The sequence below is a fragment of the Dreissena polymorpha genome, chromosome 15 (genome assembly GCF_020536995.1).
Source record: "Dreissena polymorpha isolate Duluth1 chromosome 15, UMN_Dpol_1.0, whole genome shotgun sequence".
Taxonomy (NCBI): domain Eukaryota; kingdom Metazoa; phylum Mollusca; class Bivalvia; order Myida; family Dreissenidae; genus Dreissena; species Dreissena polymorpha.
Window position 1 is genome coordinate 54,810,092 of NC_068369.1, and position 17,736 is coordinate 54,827,827.

At 37.0% G+C, this 17,736-nt stretch overlaps 1 protein-coding gene across 5 annotated transcripts in view; it reads right to left on the reverse strand.

The window, feature by feature from the left end:
• LOC127860296 (abl interactor 1-like) overlaps positions 1–17,736 on the reverse strand; it is a 49,478-nt gene that overhangs the window by 18,470 nt on the left and 13,272 nt on the right. For 2 of the 5 annotated variants that reach the window (XM_052398303.1, XM_052398301.1), the window contains exons 4-7: positions 15,332–15,358; positions 10,941–11,128; positions 9,513–9,823; positions 177–248 (exon numbers count right to left, since the gene is read on the reverse strand). In XM_052398303.1, the coding sequence (XP_052254263.1) occupies positions 177–248; positions 9,513–9,823; positions 10,941–11,128; positions 15,332–15,358 (598 nt within the window). Of the gene's footprint in view, positions 1–176; positions 249–2,725; positions 2,750–9,512; positions 9,824–10,940; positions 11,129–15,331; positions 15,359–17,736 lie in introns of all 5 variants that reach the window. The other 3 variants (XM_052398304.1, XM_052398302.1, XM_052398305.1) reach the window with 3 other exon arrangements.

Here is a 17,736-nt window from a genome sequence, read left to right on the forward strand (position 1 = left end):
AATTATCAAAATTAGCAGTTTGGTTAAGCAAGCCACTATAATGTGTAGCACTCTTCAAAGGTAACAGGCTAGACCAGCTAAAACTGTGACTCTGAAAAGGCATGGCTAAACTTAATCAAGCATGGTGCTAATTTTGATCACAGATAAAGCATAGGAAGCAGAATTCGCATGCAAACCTTCTTCAAAGCTGATATTCTGACTTGCACGCCCAGGGGAGAGCTCTGTAGGCGGTGGTGGAAGTCCCTCGTCTGTAAAAGCAACAACATACAACAACACCCAACAACACATCCAAGCAAGACACGTTCTGTGGGAGATGCTTTTCATTCGACTGCTGTATTTATTTTTAAAACATACTGATTTTTTAATGTAGTAAAAATAACCCAATAAATTTATTTTAGGGATATTATTTTCTTAAACCTCTGTTGATATAAATAAACACAAATGGAAGATTCTTCTTTTTAGTTTAAACCTATTTATTTTAGATCGATTGCATCGAAAGCCTAAGGCTTATATAAACGCTCTCGAGTCCGCTTCCTGGGCCTAGAACCAGTACTTGGTGTCTTTGGTGGAGATCTAAAGAACGCTCCCACGGTGGGGATCGAACCCGTGACCTCCTGGTCGCTAGGCGGACTCCATATCCATTACACCACGGCGACCTTTAATGCTTCTTCTTTTTAATGCTTAAGTATCAAATAGTATGATGTTATTATGCTAAAAATTAAATATGCACCTCAGTGTCACATTTTAACAAGAGCACCACCTTTCGGGTGCAGACAGCTCATCTATTTTTCTTTTTAAAGGTGGAGGGACCTATCTCAATATCAATCACAAAGGAGGGAGGGGTGGAGTGGAGAGGGGTGTATAGTGTGGGGTGTTGTCATTTATTACATTATCTTCCAAAAATGCAAAAAAAAATGCATTTTTTTTTTTAAATTTTTTTTTAGGGGGGGGGGGGGGGGGTTGGGTGGAGTCTATTGTGGTTAGTCAGGTAAGAGTTGTTTTGTCAAAGTTTCAATCAAATCTAATCATAAATAAATAAGTTATGGCAATTTTAGCAAAATTTAATAATTTGACCTTGAGAGTCAAGGTCATTCAAAGGTCAATGTAAAATTCAACTTGCCAGGTACAGTACCCTCATGATAGCATGAAAGTATTTGAAGTTTGAAAGCAATAGCCTTGATACTTTAAAAGTAAAGTGGATCTAAACACAAAATTTAGCCATATATTCAAAGTTACCAAGTCAAAAAAGGGCCATTATTCAGTAAAAATGACAACCAGAGTTATGCAACTTGTCCTTTACTGTCCCCTTATGATAGTTTGAGAGTGTTCGAAGTATGAAAGCAATATCTATGATACTTTAGGGGTAAAGTGTACCAAAACACAAAACTTAACCAAATTTTCAATTTTCTAAGTATAAAGGGCCCATAATTCCGTCAAAATGCCAGTCAGAGTTACATAACTTTGCCTGCACAGTCCCCTTATGATAGTTAGTAAGTGTTGCAAGTATGAAAGCAATAGCTTTGAAACTTAAGGAATAAAGTGGACCTAAACACAAAACTTAACCAAATTTTCAATTTTCTAAGTATAAAAAGGGCACATAATTCTGTCAAAATGCCAGTCAGAGTTATCTAACTTTGCCTTCCCAGTCCCCTCATGATAGTAAGTAAGTGTATCAAGTTTGAATGCAATAGCATTGATACTTTATGAGAAAAGTGGACCTAAACGCAAAACTTAACCGGACGCCGACGCCAAGGTGATGACAATAGCTCATAATTTTTTTTCAAAAAATAGATGAGCTTATAAAAGGAAACAAGAATATGGACCCTGGTCCTGAAAATTAACTTGCATCATATTACATTACAACTTTTATGTAAACAGAGTAATTGTATTCTTCCCAAAAAAGTATATTAACTTTTAGTCATGCTCCTTCATATTTTTTTACATTATATGCAGAACAACAAGAGCACTGCATAACACGGGTGCCACGCTCGGCTGCAAAAGCTTGTCAGAATTTTTTTTTTTTTACAGGTCACAGTGACCTGTACCTTTGACCAAGTGACCCAAAATGGGTGTGGCGTGTAGACCTCATCACTGTGCATCTACATATGAAGTTTCAAAGTTGTAGGTGGAAGCACTTTTATTTTTGAGGCAATGTTAAGGTTTTTGTTAAAGTTTTATATTAGAGGTCACAGTGACCTTGACCTTTGACCTAGTGACCCAAAAATGGGTGTGGCATGTAGAACTCATCAAGGTGCAACTACATATGAAGTTTCAAAGTTGTAGGTGGAAGCACTTTGATTTTAGAGCCTATGTTAAAGTTTGATATTAGAGGTCACAGTGACCTTGACCTTTGACCTAGTGACCCAAAAATGGGTGTGGTGTGTAGAACTCATCAAGGTGCATCTACATATGAAGTTTCAAAGTTGTAGGTGGAAGCACTTTGATTTTAGAGCCAATGTTAAGGTTTTAGCACGACGCCTACGGTGGACAAGCTGGCTATGACAATAGCTAGGGTTTTCTCCGAAAACAGCCTTGCTAAAAAACAAGATCATATGCATGCTTCCCTAAACAGTGTTACACAAGCTCCAATGTCATTCATAGATATTAACCATGCATCATGCTTGAATTGCCAGATCATGCTTGAAGTCATTCACAGATGTCTGTTTGGCTTGAGAACATATAAAGGAACAATTGACCTTTTATCATCCACCATAAAAATACTTACTTTTCCTTTTAGTTAATACTTTTTCTGAAATTTGTTTGAATTTTATAACATAATTTAAACAATATGTTTTTTTCAAAGTCATTTTTGTCCACCAATTCTACTGCTAACAGCATCCGTTTAGTTGATGGGACGTGAGTTATAATTTCTGTAAATATATGAAAAGGTCTAATATATAGGAATCTATCAAAGTCTACCATGCATATTTATTTTTTTTTTATAAATATTTGCATAAACAGAACTGTATGTTCTATGTACAAACATTTCATTGACATATTCACAGGAACAGACTACTATACAAAATAGCTGGTCTATTCATTCAAACTAATATCAAAATATATTAAATAAACAGCTGCGCCATGAGCGCATGATACGCCCGTCGTTCGCCAATGAAGTAGTAAGGTAATAAATAACCCTTTGAATCATTTTTTTACTTCAGTTTATTTGTATTTGAATACATGGTTTATTTTATAAGTACATGAGCATGGAGCGCCGTCTCCTTGACATTCATACCATATCTTTTTTTGAGTATATGTATGCATTTCTTTAGAGGATATGGAGTTGAAGTAAACCTGTTATAGATATTTTGACCAATAATAAAAGAGAAATGTAGATGGGTAAGTGGTAGTGTACAATCGGAATAGAAAAAAGCTCACCTTGTTCAATTTTTCAGGGATACTAAAAAAAAAAAAAAAAAATCCATCGAAGGATATTTGAGCTACAGTAGGACATTCAATGAAATCACGAAATTTTGACGAACAAAGTCCCATAACTCTGGAACGACAATTCAGAATTCCGTCAAAAACGAAAGGGGATCAGGGTTTATCAATATTAAGATTGTGTTGAAATTTGAAAAAAATCCATCGAAGGATATTTGAGCTACAGTAGGACATTCAATGAAATCACGAAATTTTGACGAACAAAGTCCCATAACTCTGGAACGACAATTCAGAATTCCGTCAAAAACGAAAGGGGATCAGGGTTTATCAATATTAAGATTGTGTTAAAATTTGAAGAAAATCTGTCAAAGGATATTTGACGTAGCGTACGACATTAACAGACGGACGGACGGACGGACAGACGGACGCGGGGTATACCATAATACGTCCCGTCATAGACGGGCGTATAAAAATACATGCATGTCAACACATTTAAATAACAACATAGTTATATTCACATAAATATACGTAAACATATATTACAAACATCTTCACATATAAATGTATACAAACTGTTTCGAATAACATGCATGCATGCAAATTGGTAAACAACAAATATAAAGGAGCCATTCCACTAAGAAACCTTTTGGCGACGATGTTGTTATGTTAAAAAATTGCACCTAAATGTCTTGTTTTTGTGAAAAGCTCACATTCCTGTTCGTCATGGCAACAAATAAGAAACAAGAGGGCCCTGAATCACTCACCTGACTAACCAAATACAATCCAATCCAGTTTTCATCAAGATAAACATTCTGACCAAATTTCAAAAAGATTGGATGACAACTGTGACCTCAATTGTCTACATAAGGTTTTTCTTATATTTGACCTATTTACCTAGTTTTTGACCCCAGGTGACCCAAATACAATCCCAACCCAGATTTCATCAAGACAAACATTCTGACCAAATTTCATAAAGATTGGATGAAAACTGTGACCTCTATTGTCTACACAAGGTTTTTCTATTATTTGACCTAGTGACCTAGTGTTTGACCCAAGATGACCCAAATACAATCCCAACCCAGATTTGATCAAGATAAACATTCTGACCAAATTTCATAAAGATTGGATGAAAACTGCGACCTCTATTGTCTATACAAGGTTATTCTATTATTTCACCTAGTGACCTAGTTTTTTACATAGTGACCTAGTTTTTGACCCCAGATGACCCAAATACAATCCCAACCCAGATTTCATCAAGATAAACATTCTGACCAAATTTCATAAAGATTGGATGAAAACTGTGACCTCTTGTGTCTACACAAATAAATAGTTGACGGCTTTTCTATAATTTGACCTAGAGACCTAGTTGTTGACCTCAGATGACCCAAATACATTCCCAACCCAGATTTCATCAAGATAAATATTCTGACCAAATTTCATAAAGATTGGATGAAAACTGCAACCTCTACTGTCTACACAAGGTTTTTCTATTTTTTGACCTAGTTATTGACCTAGTGACCTAGTTTTTGACCCCAGATGACCCAAATACATTCCCAAGCCAGATTTCATCAAGATAAACATTCTGATCAAATTTCATAAAGATTGGATGAAAACTGCAACCTCTATTGTCTACACAAGGTTTTTCTATTATTTCACCTAGTTTTTGACCTAGTGACCTAATTTTTGACCCCAGATGACCCAACTATAATCCCAACCCAGATTTCATCAAGATAAATATTCTGACCAAATTTCATAAAGATTGGATGAAAACTGTGACCTCTACTGTCTACATAAACAAATTGTTGATGATTTTTCAATCATTTGACACAGTGACCTAGTTTTTGACCCCAGATGACCCAAATACAATCCCAACCCAGATTTTATCAAGATAAACATTGTGACCAAATTTCATAAAGATTTGATGAAAACTGCAACCTCCATTGTCTACACAAGGTTTTTCTATTATTTGACCTATGTGACCTAGTTTTTGACCTAGTGACCTAGTTTTTTTTACCCCAGATGACCCAAATACAATCCCAACCCAGATTTCATTAAGGTAAACATTCTGACCAAATTTCATAAAGATTGGATGAAAACTGCGACCTCTACTGTCTACACAAACAAATTGTTGACGGACGCACGCACGCACACACGCACGCACACACGCACGCACAATGGATGCCGGACATCACACGGTCACATAAGCTCACCATGTCACTTCGTGACAGGTGAGCTAAAAAGCACAGAAGTAAATAAAAAATACTAGAGCTTTGTCACAGACTTGACAAATACCCCCACATGCTGCATTGACACGTAATATTTTGCATGTCCTCTTCACAAAAAACAGCGGACACCATGCTCAATTTTTAAAACGCACTTAGTGACCCCTTGACCTAGTATTGACCCAGAAAGGCCCATGTTCTAACTTGGCCTCAAGATCATCTCCATAAAACTTCTGACCAAGTTTGGTGAAGATCGGATGTAAACTACTTGAATTAGAGAGCGGACACCATGCTGAATGTTAAAAAATGCACTAAGTAACCCCGTGACCTAGTTTTAGGCCCGGAATGGCCCATGTTCAAACTTGTCCTGGAGATCATTTAGATAAAACTTGTGACCAAGTTTGGTGAGGATTGGATGAAAACTACTTGAATTAGAGAGCGGACAACATGCTGAGGTTTAAAACGCACTAAGATACCCCGTGACCTAGTTTTTGACCCGGCATGACCCATATTCAAACTTGACCTAGACATCATCTAGATACAACTTCTGACACAGTTTGGTGAAGATTGGATGAAAACTACTTGAATTAGAGAGCGGACAACATTGTGATGTTTAAAACGCACTAATTGACCCCGTGACCTAGTTTTTGACCCGGCAAGGCCCATGTTCGAACTTGGCCTTAAGATCATCTAGATACAACTTCTGACCAAGTTTGGTGAAGATCGGATGAAAACTACTTGAATAAGAGAGAGGACACCATGCTGAATGTTAAAAAACGCACTAATTGACCCCGTGACCTAGTTTTTGACACGGCAAGGCCCATGTTCGAACTTGGCCTTAGGATTATCTAGATACAACTTCTGACCAAGTTTGGTAAAGATCGGATAAAAACTACTTGAATTAGAGAGCGGACAACATGCTGAATGTTTACAAGAGCTTGTCACAGTAGTGCCAAATCCCTGCCGAAATGTGTTTGCTTGTATGACAACATTTGTTTTAGAGAGTAGAATAATATTTGTAAAAACAAATAAAGGGAGATAATTCATTATGCTCCGGACAAAAAATTATTTTGAAATTAAATAAAGGGATATAATTTAAACACTAAGGTAGATAGAGTTATGGTTCTTAGTCACTGCACTTCTCCTACTTGCCATCTGTATAAGTTTGAAGTTTCAAGTAAATCCCTTCAGTAGATTTAGAGTTACGCTCCGAACATAAATTTACTTTAAAATTATATAAAAGGGGAGATAATTAAAAAACTAAGGTAGATAGAGTTATGGTTCTTGGTCACTGCACTTCTCCTAGTTGCCATATGTCTATATTTCAAGTTTCAAGTAAATCCCTTTAGAAGATGTAGAGTTATGTTCCGACAAAATTTACTTTAAAGTTATATAAAAGGGGAGATAATTCAAAAATTAAGGTAGATAGAGTTATGGTTCTTAGTCACTGCACTTTTCCTTCTTGCCATCTGTTTATATTCCAAGTTTCAAGTAAATCCCATCAGTAGATTTAGAGTTATGCTCCGGACAAAAATTTACTTTAAAATTACATAAAAGGGGAGATAATTAAAAAACTAAGGTAGATAGAGTTATGGTTCTTGGTCACTGCACTTCTCCTAGTTGCCATCTGTTTATATTTCAAGTTTCAAGTAAATCCCTACAGTAGATTTAGAGTTATGCTCCGGACAAAAATTTACTTTAAAATCATATAAAAGGAAAAAAAATCAAAAACTAAGGTAGATAGAGTTGTGGTTCTTGGTCACTGCAATTCTCCTAGTTGCCATCTGTTTATATTTCAAGTATATCCCTTCAGTATATTTAGAGTTATGCTCTGGACAAAAATTTACTTTAAAGTTATATAAAAGGCGAGATAATTCAAAAACTAAGGTAGATAGAGTTATGGTTCTTGGTCACTGCACTTCTCCTAGTTGCCATCTGTTTATATTCTAAGTTTAAAGTAAATCCATTGAATAGATTTGGAGTTATGCTCCGGACAAAGTTTCAGCCGGACGGACAGAAGAATAGGACCAATTACTATATCCCCTCTGAATTTTTTTACGGCAGGGATAAAAACGCACTAAGTGACCCCGTGACCTAGTTTTTGACCCGGCAAGGCCCATGTTCGAACTTGGCCTAGACATCATGTAGATACAACTTCTGACCAAGTTTGGTGAAGATCCGATTAATACTACTTGAATTAGAGAGCGGACAACATGCTGAATGTTTAAAACGCACTAAGTGACCCCGTGACCTAGTTTTTCACCCGGCAAGGCCCATGTTCGAACTTGGCCTAGACATCATCTAGATACAACTTCTGACCAAGTTTGGTGAAGATCCTATGAAAACTACTTGAATTAGAGAGCGGACAACATGCTGAATGTTTAAAATGCACTAAGTGACCCCGTGACCTAGTTTTTGACCTGGCAAGGCCCATGTTTGAACTTGGCTTAGACATCATGTAGATACAACTTCTGATCAAGTTTGGTGAAGATCCGATGAAAACTACTTGAATTAGAGAGCGGAAACTTAATACGGACTGACCGACAGACCGACCGACAGACAGACAAGTTCACTCCTATTTACCCCCCTAAACTTTGTTTGTGGGGGTATAAATATTAATAGCAGTGAAATGTACAAACAAAGTAGCATTGTCACTGTTGTGTCCTGAAAAACAACGCTCTCACATACCACTTTGTCAGAGGGCATTGGCAGGTCAGTTTTAAGCACTTGTTTCTCACCAATAAAAGCTTTATACAGAAAAGTTTCATTTTAGTTAAAACCTATTTATTTTAGCCCGATTGCATAGAAAGCCTTAGGTTAGTTCATACGCTCTCAACTCTGTTTCCTGGGACTATAACCAGTACTTGGTGTCTTAGGGGGATATAGAAGGAATTTTCCCAATGGGGTTCAAACCCGTGACCTCCTGATTGCTAGGCGGACATGATGTCTACTGCACCATGGCGACCCTTTTCATTTTGAAACCTCATATTATATTCAATACATCACTAGTGCAAAAAATAAGCATCAAAATTCACTAACAAGATAACTTTTCCACTATCAAAGAATGCCATTATGAGTTATTTCTATTGAGAACTACACTTCAACACAATGAAATCTATCTACAAATGACGTTTAAAGTTGATATCTCTTTTCTTTACATAAAGTCCAAATTTGAATATTAAAATTAGCAATTGGCTATACTTCTGAAAACATGAAAGCACAAATTATGTCTGCTTTGCTTTACCGCAGTTATTTCAATCCATGCAGTTTTGAATAAATGAAAGCTTGTCAGAATTTTTTTTTTTTAAGAGGTCACAGTGACCTTTTCCTTTGACCTAGTGACCCAAAAATGGGTGTGGCATGTAGAACGCATCAAGGTGCAGCTACATATGAAGTTTCAAAGTTGTAGGTTGAAGCACTTTGATTTTAGAGCCAATGTTCAAAACCTTAACAAAATGTTAAGGTTTTAGCACAATGCGGACGGCGAAATCAGACGGTGGACGACGAGCTGGCTATGACAATACCTCGGGTTTTCTCCGAAAACAGCTGAGCTAAAAATAGTGCTTAAGACACGCGCTTAACTAGAATTACAACATCCAGACATTCAGATGAACAAAATAAAACAACAGAACAAGTTTCACTCTTTCCTGATATATTTTGCCTAAATAGGCTTTTTCAAAGTTTGTTTTTAATTTATATTTATCCCTACTGGATACAAAACTGAGTAAAATAAAACCAGTAAACCGCCCATACTGTTTAGTTGTATGTGGTTATCATTATGTCATATTGACAGTAATTTTTGTGGAAGGGCTCACTTTTACTAATTATACTATATATATATTATATATGTATATATTTGACAAAGAAAAACGTTCAAGCACAATCCATTAACTACTCTAGGGCACCTACCCACTGAAGTCTGTCCTCTAATTTGAGACATTCTGCTATCCTGCATCATGCCTGGCGTGGGAGGTGGGGGAGGCATCGCATTGGAAGAAATGGGTCTGGCCACGCCCACCTGCCCCCCCATCCCAGGGGCATAAGGCATGCCCATACCTGGAGGTAGTCTCTGGGGTCCCATCATGGTCTGCGGGGCGCTAGGGGCATAGGGGCTCTGCTGGAACTGTCTTGACCCCGGGACCTGTATCACACCCATCATCTGCTCTCTACTCATGTAGTCACCTGGCACAGTTGGTGGGGCGACCGCAGGGGCAGGCGTTCTGTTTATAGATACAATGTATACAAGTATTGCCATTCAAACAAATTCTATAGTCCTAACCAACGTATTGCCATTTAGTTAAGGGTTGGAGCTGTGTCAACTTCTATTGGCCTAGGGGCCGTTTCATAAACGATCGTACGACAATTTTAACTTACGAGAGAATTTTGTAATCTTAATAAGTAGACGAACTAGCTCGCCATTCTCGTCAAATATATAAGGCCCTTGAGATGCCAATTTAATTAAGTATTGAAAATTTATAATCATAGGATATGGACTTCAGCAATGATGTATCTTCGAAAAATGAAGCTATCGTAAATGTGTACTACGATGTTTATTGAAACAGACCCCAGACCATTTGTTTCAAAACAAGAGGGCCATGATGGTCCTTATGCGCTCACCTGAGTTCATGGAGACCAATTGTAGAATACTTGAACTGACAGAAGGCATTGCTAGTGTGTTACATATCTATTATACCTATAGGGCCCCTGTCCCTGGAAGGACTGCTGCTCCAAGTCCCATGACAGGCTGGCCCCACCCTGGGGCATGCGGGGCTTTGGAGGGGTGAGGTTGCTAGTGTGAAACATATCTATAGGGCCTGTTTCCCTGGAGGTACTGCCACCTCAAGGCCCGTGACAGGCTGCCCCCTCCCTAATGCGAGCAGGGCTGTGGAGGGGTGGGAGGTCCCTGGAGGTACTGCTGTGCCAAGGCCAGTGACAGGCTGCCCCCACCCTGGGGCGTGCCCCGCTTTGGAGGGGTGGAATTTTGCTAGTGTGTTACATTCCTGTAGTGCCCCTGTCCCATGAGGTACTGCTGCACCAAGGCACGTGACAGGCTGCCCCACCCCAGGGGCGTGCCGGGCTGTGGAGGGGTGGGAGGTTGCTAGTGTGTTACCTGTAGGGCCCCTGTCTCTGGAAGTACTGCTGCCCAAGGGCCTGTGACAGGCTGCCGCCACCCTGGGGCGTGTCGGGCTGTGGAGGGGTGGGAGGTTGATAGTGTGTTACATACCTATGGGCCCCTGTCCCTGGAGGTACTGCTGCCCCAAGGCCCGTGACAGGCTGCCCCCACCCTTAGACATGCAAGGCTTTGGAGGTGTGGGAGGTTGCTAGTGTGTTACATACCTGTAGGGCCCCTGTTCCTTAAGGTACTGTGTTCCCAAGGCCCGTGACAGGCTGCCCCCACCCTGGGGCGTGCCGGGCTGTGGAGGGGTGGGAGGCTGCTCGGACGGCGCAGTGTCAGGTCTCATACTGCTGATAGAGCCGTGACGTGATCCGCTGCTACTGGCTGCTGCTGACACTGTCCCACCACTCTGAAATTCATCAACAAACATAATGTGATACTGCAGTAGCAAACTTTCCACAAAATTTAAAACAAACGCTGTTCCAAATCAGCTCGCTTTAGTATTCTTTTGTTATCATTGTATAATGTACATGTTTTAATCACTTTCTCAACAATATAAGGAAAGAACAATAAAAGCTTTGTTATTAATGTCACTAAGAATAAGTGAAAAGAAAATTGACAAATTTAATGGCATAAAAATAAATTAAATGCAAGAAGAAAACAAACTGTAAAATTTGTGCCAAAGATAAGTTAACAATAGATAACGGCAGGAGTTTTTTTTATTCATGTAAGTTGATTAGTGGGAAATTTTGTAACAATTTTAGTAAGAGTAGATTCAATACATGATTTCTTAATCATTTGATATTGATTCTGATTATAACCAGGGAAAGGTTTGTGCAAAAATGAATGTGACATATGGATTTACAGTGTGCCGAAACTAGAAATAATTGATATTTCAATAAAATATTCTTTAAACTCTTTTTAATTTTATTACATGTAGCTTAAAAACCTTCAACAGCTGACATGTTATATGAACACAACATGACAAATACTTGCTTAGATATCACATAATTAAACTTTCAGTACACAATACCTCTGTCACACACAACTGGCATCCTTGCAACGACCAACAACTTAGCTTTAGATAACCCCGATAGCCATAGAAAGAACACCAATTTGTTTTACTATCTAAATGAAATCCAAATACCGTACCCTGATTCCCGCTTGTTGTTCTCTTAACAAGTATACTGCATTTTAGCCATGTCCTTTGCATTTACACAGCATTTATACTACAATTTCTCACAGTGATCTTCAGCCAAATCACTGCGCTAACACGGGGTTTTCGGGGAGTCTTCGATGTTTTTGTTTGCGTTACAACTGCACTGCAAAAATCTTAGATGGTCAAAGTAAAAACCCAATAGACATACTAGGCTGGGCTCCTGCTGCCAGAAACCACTCCTCCTTTAGGCTGCCTCACTTCTCGCTTATTCCAGTGGGATTATCAGAGATATATTTGTATTTATTCTACAAAAGCGGTATGAATGTTTTTCAATAAGGAAGAGTTCATATGCATGTTTTGGCAAATTATGCAACGAACCTTGCTTGATGAATGATTGTGGATTGAAACATCATCCAACAATAGCCCAATGGTTAAATCCCTTATGATATCGCAAACATCCTTTCTCCATGATTTTAAGTTCCTTGGTTTATAACTAGAATTGAAACTATCAATATTCCCAAACAAACAACTATCTTTCTCAAAAATAAGATGGATAAACGCTGTGTGCAAAACTAAATTTTACACCGCACATCTCCGGCCAAAAAACACTTATTATCTTAAAGTTTTGTAATATTACTACCAACCTAAGTAGTCCCCACCCTATTCCATATTCCAGCAATCATGTTTGGCAAATCCCTCTTGTTAATATTACCGGAAGTTGATCATTTACTAAATATTCTTGCTTTGTTATATTGTCCTAATTGTATATTTTGTATACTTGGGTGACATGAACGTTTTGTTCTGTTCTGTTCAAATAACACAACATGGCAAAGTATGAGCATTGAACTTATTTACATTCCATTGGTCATTGTCGGCTCGGGTACTAATTAAATGTACCCCGGGTTCTTTTAAGGATACTTAATTGTACCCCGGGAACAGAAAATATACTAACATATACCCTGCAAATTTAGACTGTACCAGAGTTTTATTCCCGCTCATAAAATCCCATGTTGTAAAACGCGCTATGGAATACGGAATATGGAATGCCTCAAAATGCTTTTTTAGACATAGTTGTGATAACACAAAGGCCCTTTTACAGAATTACGACATAATTATTAACATTAATAATTTGGAAATAAAATAGCCGACGACGACAAATTTAGCGTTTGATTTCCCAGGTTTGTTTCAGTATATGTTCTGTACCAGGGGTACATTTAAGTATACTTAATAGTACCTGGGGTACATTTAAGTAATACCCGGGCCGCCAATGATCAAACAAGCCTTATTTACAAGGCGGCCCGTTATAAACCACAGGTTTGTGGACTCTATTGACGTTAAAGTGCATGTTTATTGTGTCCTGAACACAGATTTAAACTGGACATTCAAGTAAGGTCTAGTGTTATATCGGTTTTTAATATATAAAAAAATGCATTGTAATGCATTCAAGACAATTATCAATTGACAAGTGTTACAATAGGGCTCATATTTTGTTTAAGTGGTAAACAAAAACAAGACTATTGCCAAGCAATATATGTCCCCTAATGATTCCACCATTGCCATAAATTCCACCATTGTCAGAATTTATTTTTTGTGTTGCCATAGCAACCAGAATTTTTGACGTAGGAACAAAATGAAATGACGTGCATAATGTCCATATTGCCATCAATTCATGTTTTTAGTTTCATGAAAAAAATAAGAAGAACTTTTAAAGTTATCACAGGATCAAGAAAACCACTATTTTCAGCATTATTTCTTCTCTAATTGTTGCCATAGCAACCAGAATTCTTGATGTAGGAAAAAAATGAAATGACGTGCATAATTTCCATATTGCCATCTATCCATGTTTCAAGTTTCATGAAAGAATATGAAGAACTTTTTAAGTTAACACAGGATCCAGAAAAGTGTGACTGACTGACAGACAAAGCGCAAACCATAAGTCCCCTCCGGTGAAACCGGTAGGGGACAATAATTGAAATGGCGAAAATGGGCGGCGAAAAAACATTTTAACCCAGCTAGAGCCCTGCTAGGAATGCAAATGAATCCGCAAAGAGTCTCCTGGCAGATATGAACCAATCTGTGTTTCCACTGTGACACTAGTAGAACTGCGCAACATCCATCTCGGGTTTCTTCGTGTTTCTATCGCATTGCTCCTGCATTTATGGCGTCATCAGGGCCACCCTGGAGAGTGTAGCCACGATGCTTAAGAGCTCTGGACTGATGCATTACTTTGAACATGTTGAGAGTATTTGCTATAAGGTTTGTGCGCCATCTTCATACTTTCTCACTAGGTTGCCATGGAGTTTTTCACAATTTTATTGCTTCCTGTGTTTCTGTTAGAACACAGTATTAATGCCAGTCCAGTGTGACAGGAATAATGCAACTTCAATAATGTGCAAACATATAGAGTTGGCAAATGCACACATTAGTAATGCATTAGTACTGCAAAAAAGTATGTGAAGTGAGAATTCAAATCAAACTTATAGTATCCTGTCATCATTACTGTAGATAATTTTAAAGTGAACAATATAGGCACAGTTTTGGGGCAGCATCAATGGTAGATCAAAATTAGGCAAAATTTAAAATTGTATTAATGACACTGATTTTTATCAAATGTTTAAGCAACTTATTGGAGTTAAAAATTTCACAATAAAACCACAGACTAGTAAGTATAACTTTAAATGACAGAAAGAAAAAAAAGCAAAACCTGGATCAAAAATATTGAATTCAACAAACATGACTGAGAAGAATAAGCTGCCCAGATGAACTTGATGAAACACATATAAGCATTTTCATTGGTTGTTTAATTTCAAATTCTCATTTCACATGCTTCACTGTTAACCAAACTCCACCAACTTTACTGAGTAGTATATATAAATCAAACCCACCACATATTAAAGGAGCACATCACTGGTTGGCTGACAGCGTTCATTTACAGAGAAGTAGTACACTAACAGAAACTCTTGCATATGATGAACAAAATTTAAGTAATGGAATAAAAGCTGTTGACTTACGAATATTATTTTATTATATGAACATTAGTGGTCATTTACACTATTTTAAATGCAGGAAAACCTTTAGACAGGTATTACTGAAAGTTTTATAAAGTGTAAATAAAGTGTATGAAAAATAAAAATACACTCATGCAAGACATAGATTTACAAATGTACATTGATTATCAATGGGAAATATTCAGTGAAACCAATTTTGGTCTATCCAAAATTGTGTGTGGATACATGTGTAAGTGGATAAACATAGAATACAGTGAAATATACATGTAGTTACATGTTATACTATGAAGTTTAATTGCACCAATGTTGTGGTGCGACCATGATAGAACCCCATGAATTATTATAAAGACTGCATTTCTGCCTTCTACCGTAGATATGCCCCTTTAAGGGAAGAAGTAAAATGAGAAAAATACACAGCATTTCTACAAAAAGAAATAACAAATACCCTCATTAGCGCAGGAACTTCAGGTGACTGAAACATTTACAAGACAACACATAAAGGGTACATGTACTTTCACATGTTCAATTAAAACAATAAAAACACATTAAATCAGATCTAAGAACAATTACAATCTTAAAGGCCAAGGGGTTAACTGTGGCTAAGAAATCAATAATTAATAGAAATGGCCAAAAAAACAACAACAGATTGATAAATTCATAATAACCAATGTTTTACAGATTTTGCTGTGTTATAAAATTGAAATATGCTATTTTTTCATAATGAGCACACTTCAGCATCCACTTGGAACCTTTGAAGTAAGAAGACACATGTAACACATAACAATCATTCTCATTTGTTATAAAAAGTTTCTTCTTATGATGGCAAAGTTATGGCTGAGATGTTACGATTTATATCCAGTGACCTCATGATATACCCATAAACTATAAAGTGTTCAATGTTAATATTTAACATCAATTGACACATACTGCTGAAAAATTTATTCTTAGCAGATCTCAGGTACAATATCATGGCAAAGGTTACATTTTGATATCAAGCTTGATGATTTTTAGGGACATTGTATTCATGGACAGTATAATGCCCAAAACAAAATAACAACAATGAATTGAAGCAAAAAGTAAATATGAAATATAAAGCAAATGAAATCAAGAGAACTTATAAGTACAGGCAAAACTAAACATAACAGCAGCACAGTGAATTTACATAAGGCACAGAAATTTATATTCCCAATATTGACAGAAGACATAAAATCAGGGATCATATTTTTTTCGGTTTTGTCGGTCCTAGACCGATTGGGGTCATGAAAGACCGATTGAAAATCCCAAACAGTCGGTCCGATTCTGTTTGCTATTAAAATTCCCATGTCATGAAATCGATTACACAGTGTACATGCTAACACATCCTAATGACATTCTTATCTCGATTAGGTGTGATAACCATTCGCTGAAGTCTCTAAACCGGTCAAGACCGGTTTATTGCGTGTCAGACCAGGAATCAAAAGCTTGTGAACAGCGGATTAAAAACGCATCCGAAAAGACGCGTCTGAATGCACGCGCTGTAACTAAACAAAACATGCCGATACATTTTCCACCAGCGTAATAATCCGGTAATTAATATGAATGAAAGTCGCGGATCTGATCGACAGAACAGCCGAAAGTTATTTTTATGGGCGGAACTTCACATAAAATAGTACACAAGAAAAATAATATACATTGAATAAATCTTTAGTAAAACCGATTTAAAATCGGAATAATTCGTGTACTTTATACTTTGTTGTTGAATAACTCACGACCGGAAAATTAGATGCGTGGTTTCAAATGCTTCGCTCTCGTGATTAAATCCCTACGCATCTAAACTATCGGCCGTGCCCGTGGGTTATTTGACAACAAATTATTTATTAAATATTTGGTTGTTGTCAGTAGCCAACCTACGCACAGACATTTGTTTGGTTCAGTGCAGGTTTGTAAGCTATTATCGAGTCGACAACAATTAAAAACATCGGTATAGACTTACACAGATAAAGAATATTGACAACGATGAAAATAGTCTGATTTATTATAAAACAGCACACGAAACAACAATGAAATACAAAATGTTAAAACCAGTTGAGAAAACACGTTCCGTTTAAAAAAATGCCTAAGGAAATTTTACTTGTACATGTATTATACCACCTTCATGAATGGCAAAATCAATGGTATATATTTTAACGTAATTTGTCATGATTTCGGATATACATTTTTGGATACTTTTCCCTATTTATATCCGGACCGATTGATGTTGCGGGAAAATATGATCCCTGCATAAAATAATACAGTAAAATAAATATTGCTTGCTTTATCTGTGTTGAAAGCATATAATATGAACGATTAGTTTGGTTTTGATGCTGACCAATAGTGGTATTACATTCTCATGGTTAAATATATGTGTATATCTATAAGAGCTCAACATTGTTGTCTATTTACAACACAGGCCTTTTCCTGTCCATTTTGGAAAAAAAAATCAAATTTCGAAATTAGGATTTCCCTAACTCTTTAAAATAATTCAAATTAGAAGACAAGATCATTTAAATTATAAATAATGTTTATATACTTTGTTCTTGTTATTGAAATAAAATTGACATATAAAAATCATAGACATTTCTTTAAAAAAATTAAAACCAATAATTTGTTTGAAAATTGTGGTTTTTCTAATATTAGGAATTGTTCACATTTTTGCTTTGGGAATGGGTCCGTTTAACAGACGCTTAGATACGCCAGGAAAAGGCCTGCAACAAGACCTAACTCTCAAACAAGAGATATGTTTGTCAGAAACACAATGGCCCCTACTGCGCCGCAAGTATAGAAATCATCTCCCTTTAAAGGTTATTACTTCCCTTGAATTTTCTAATCCAA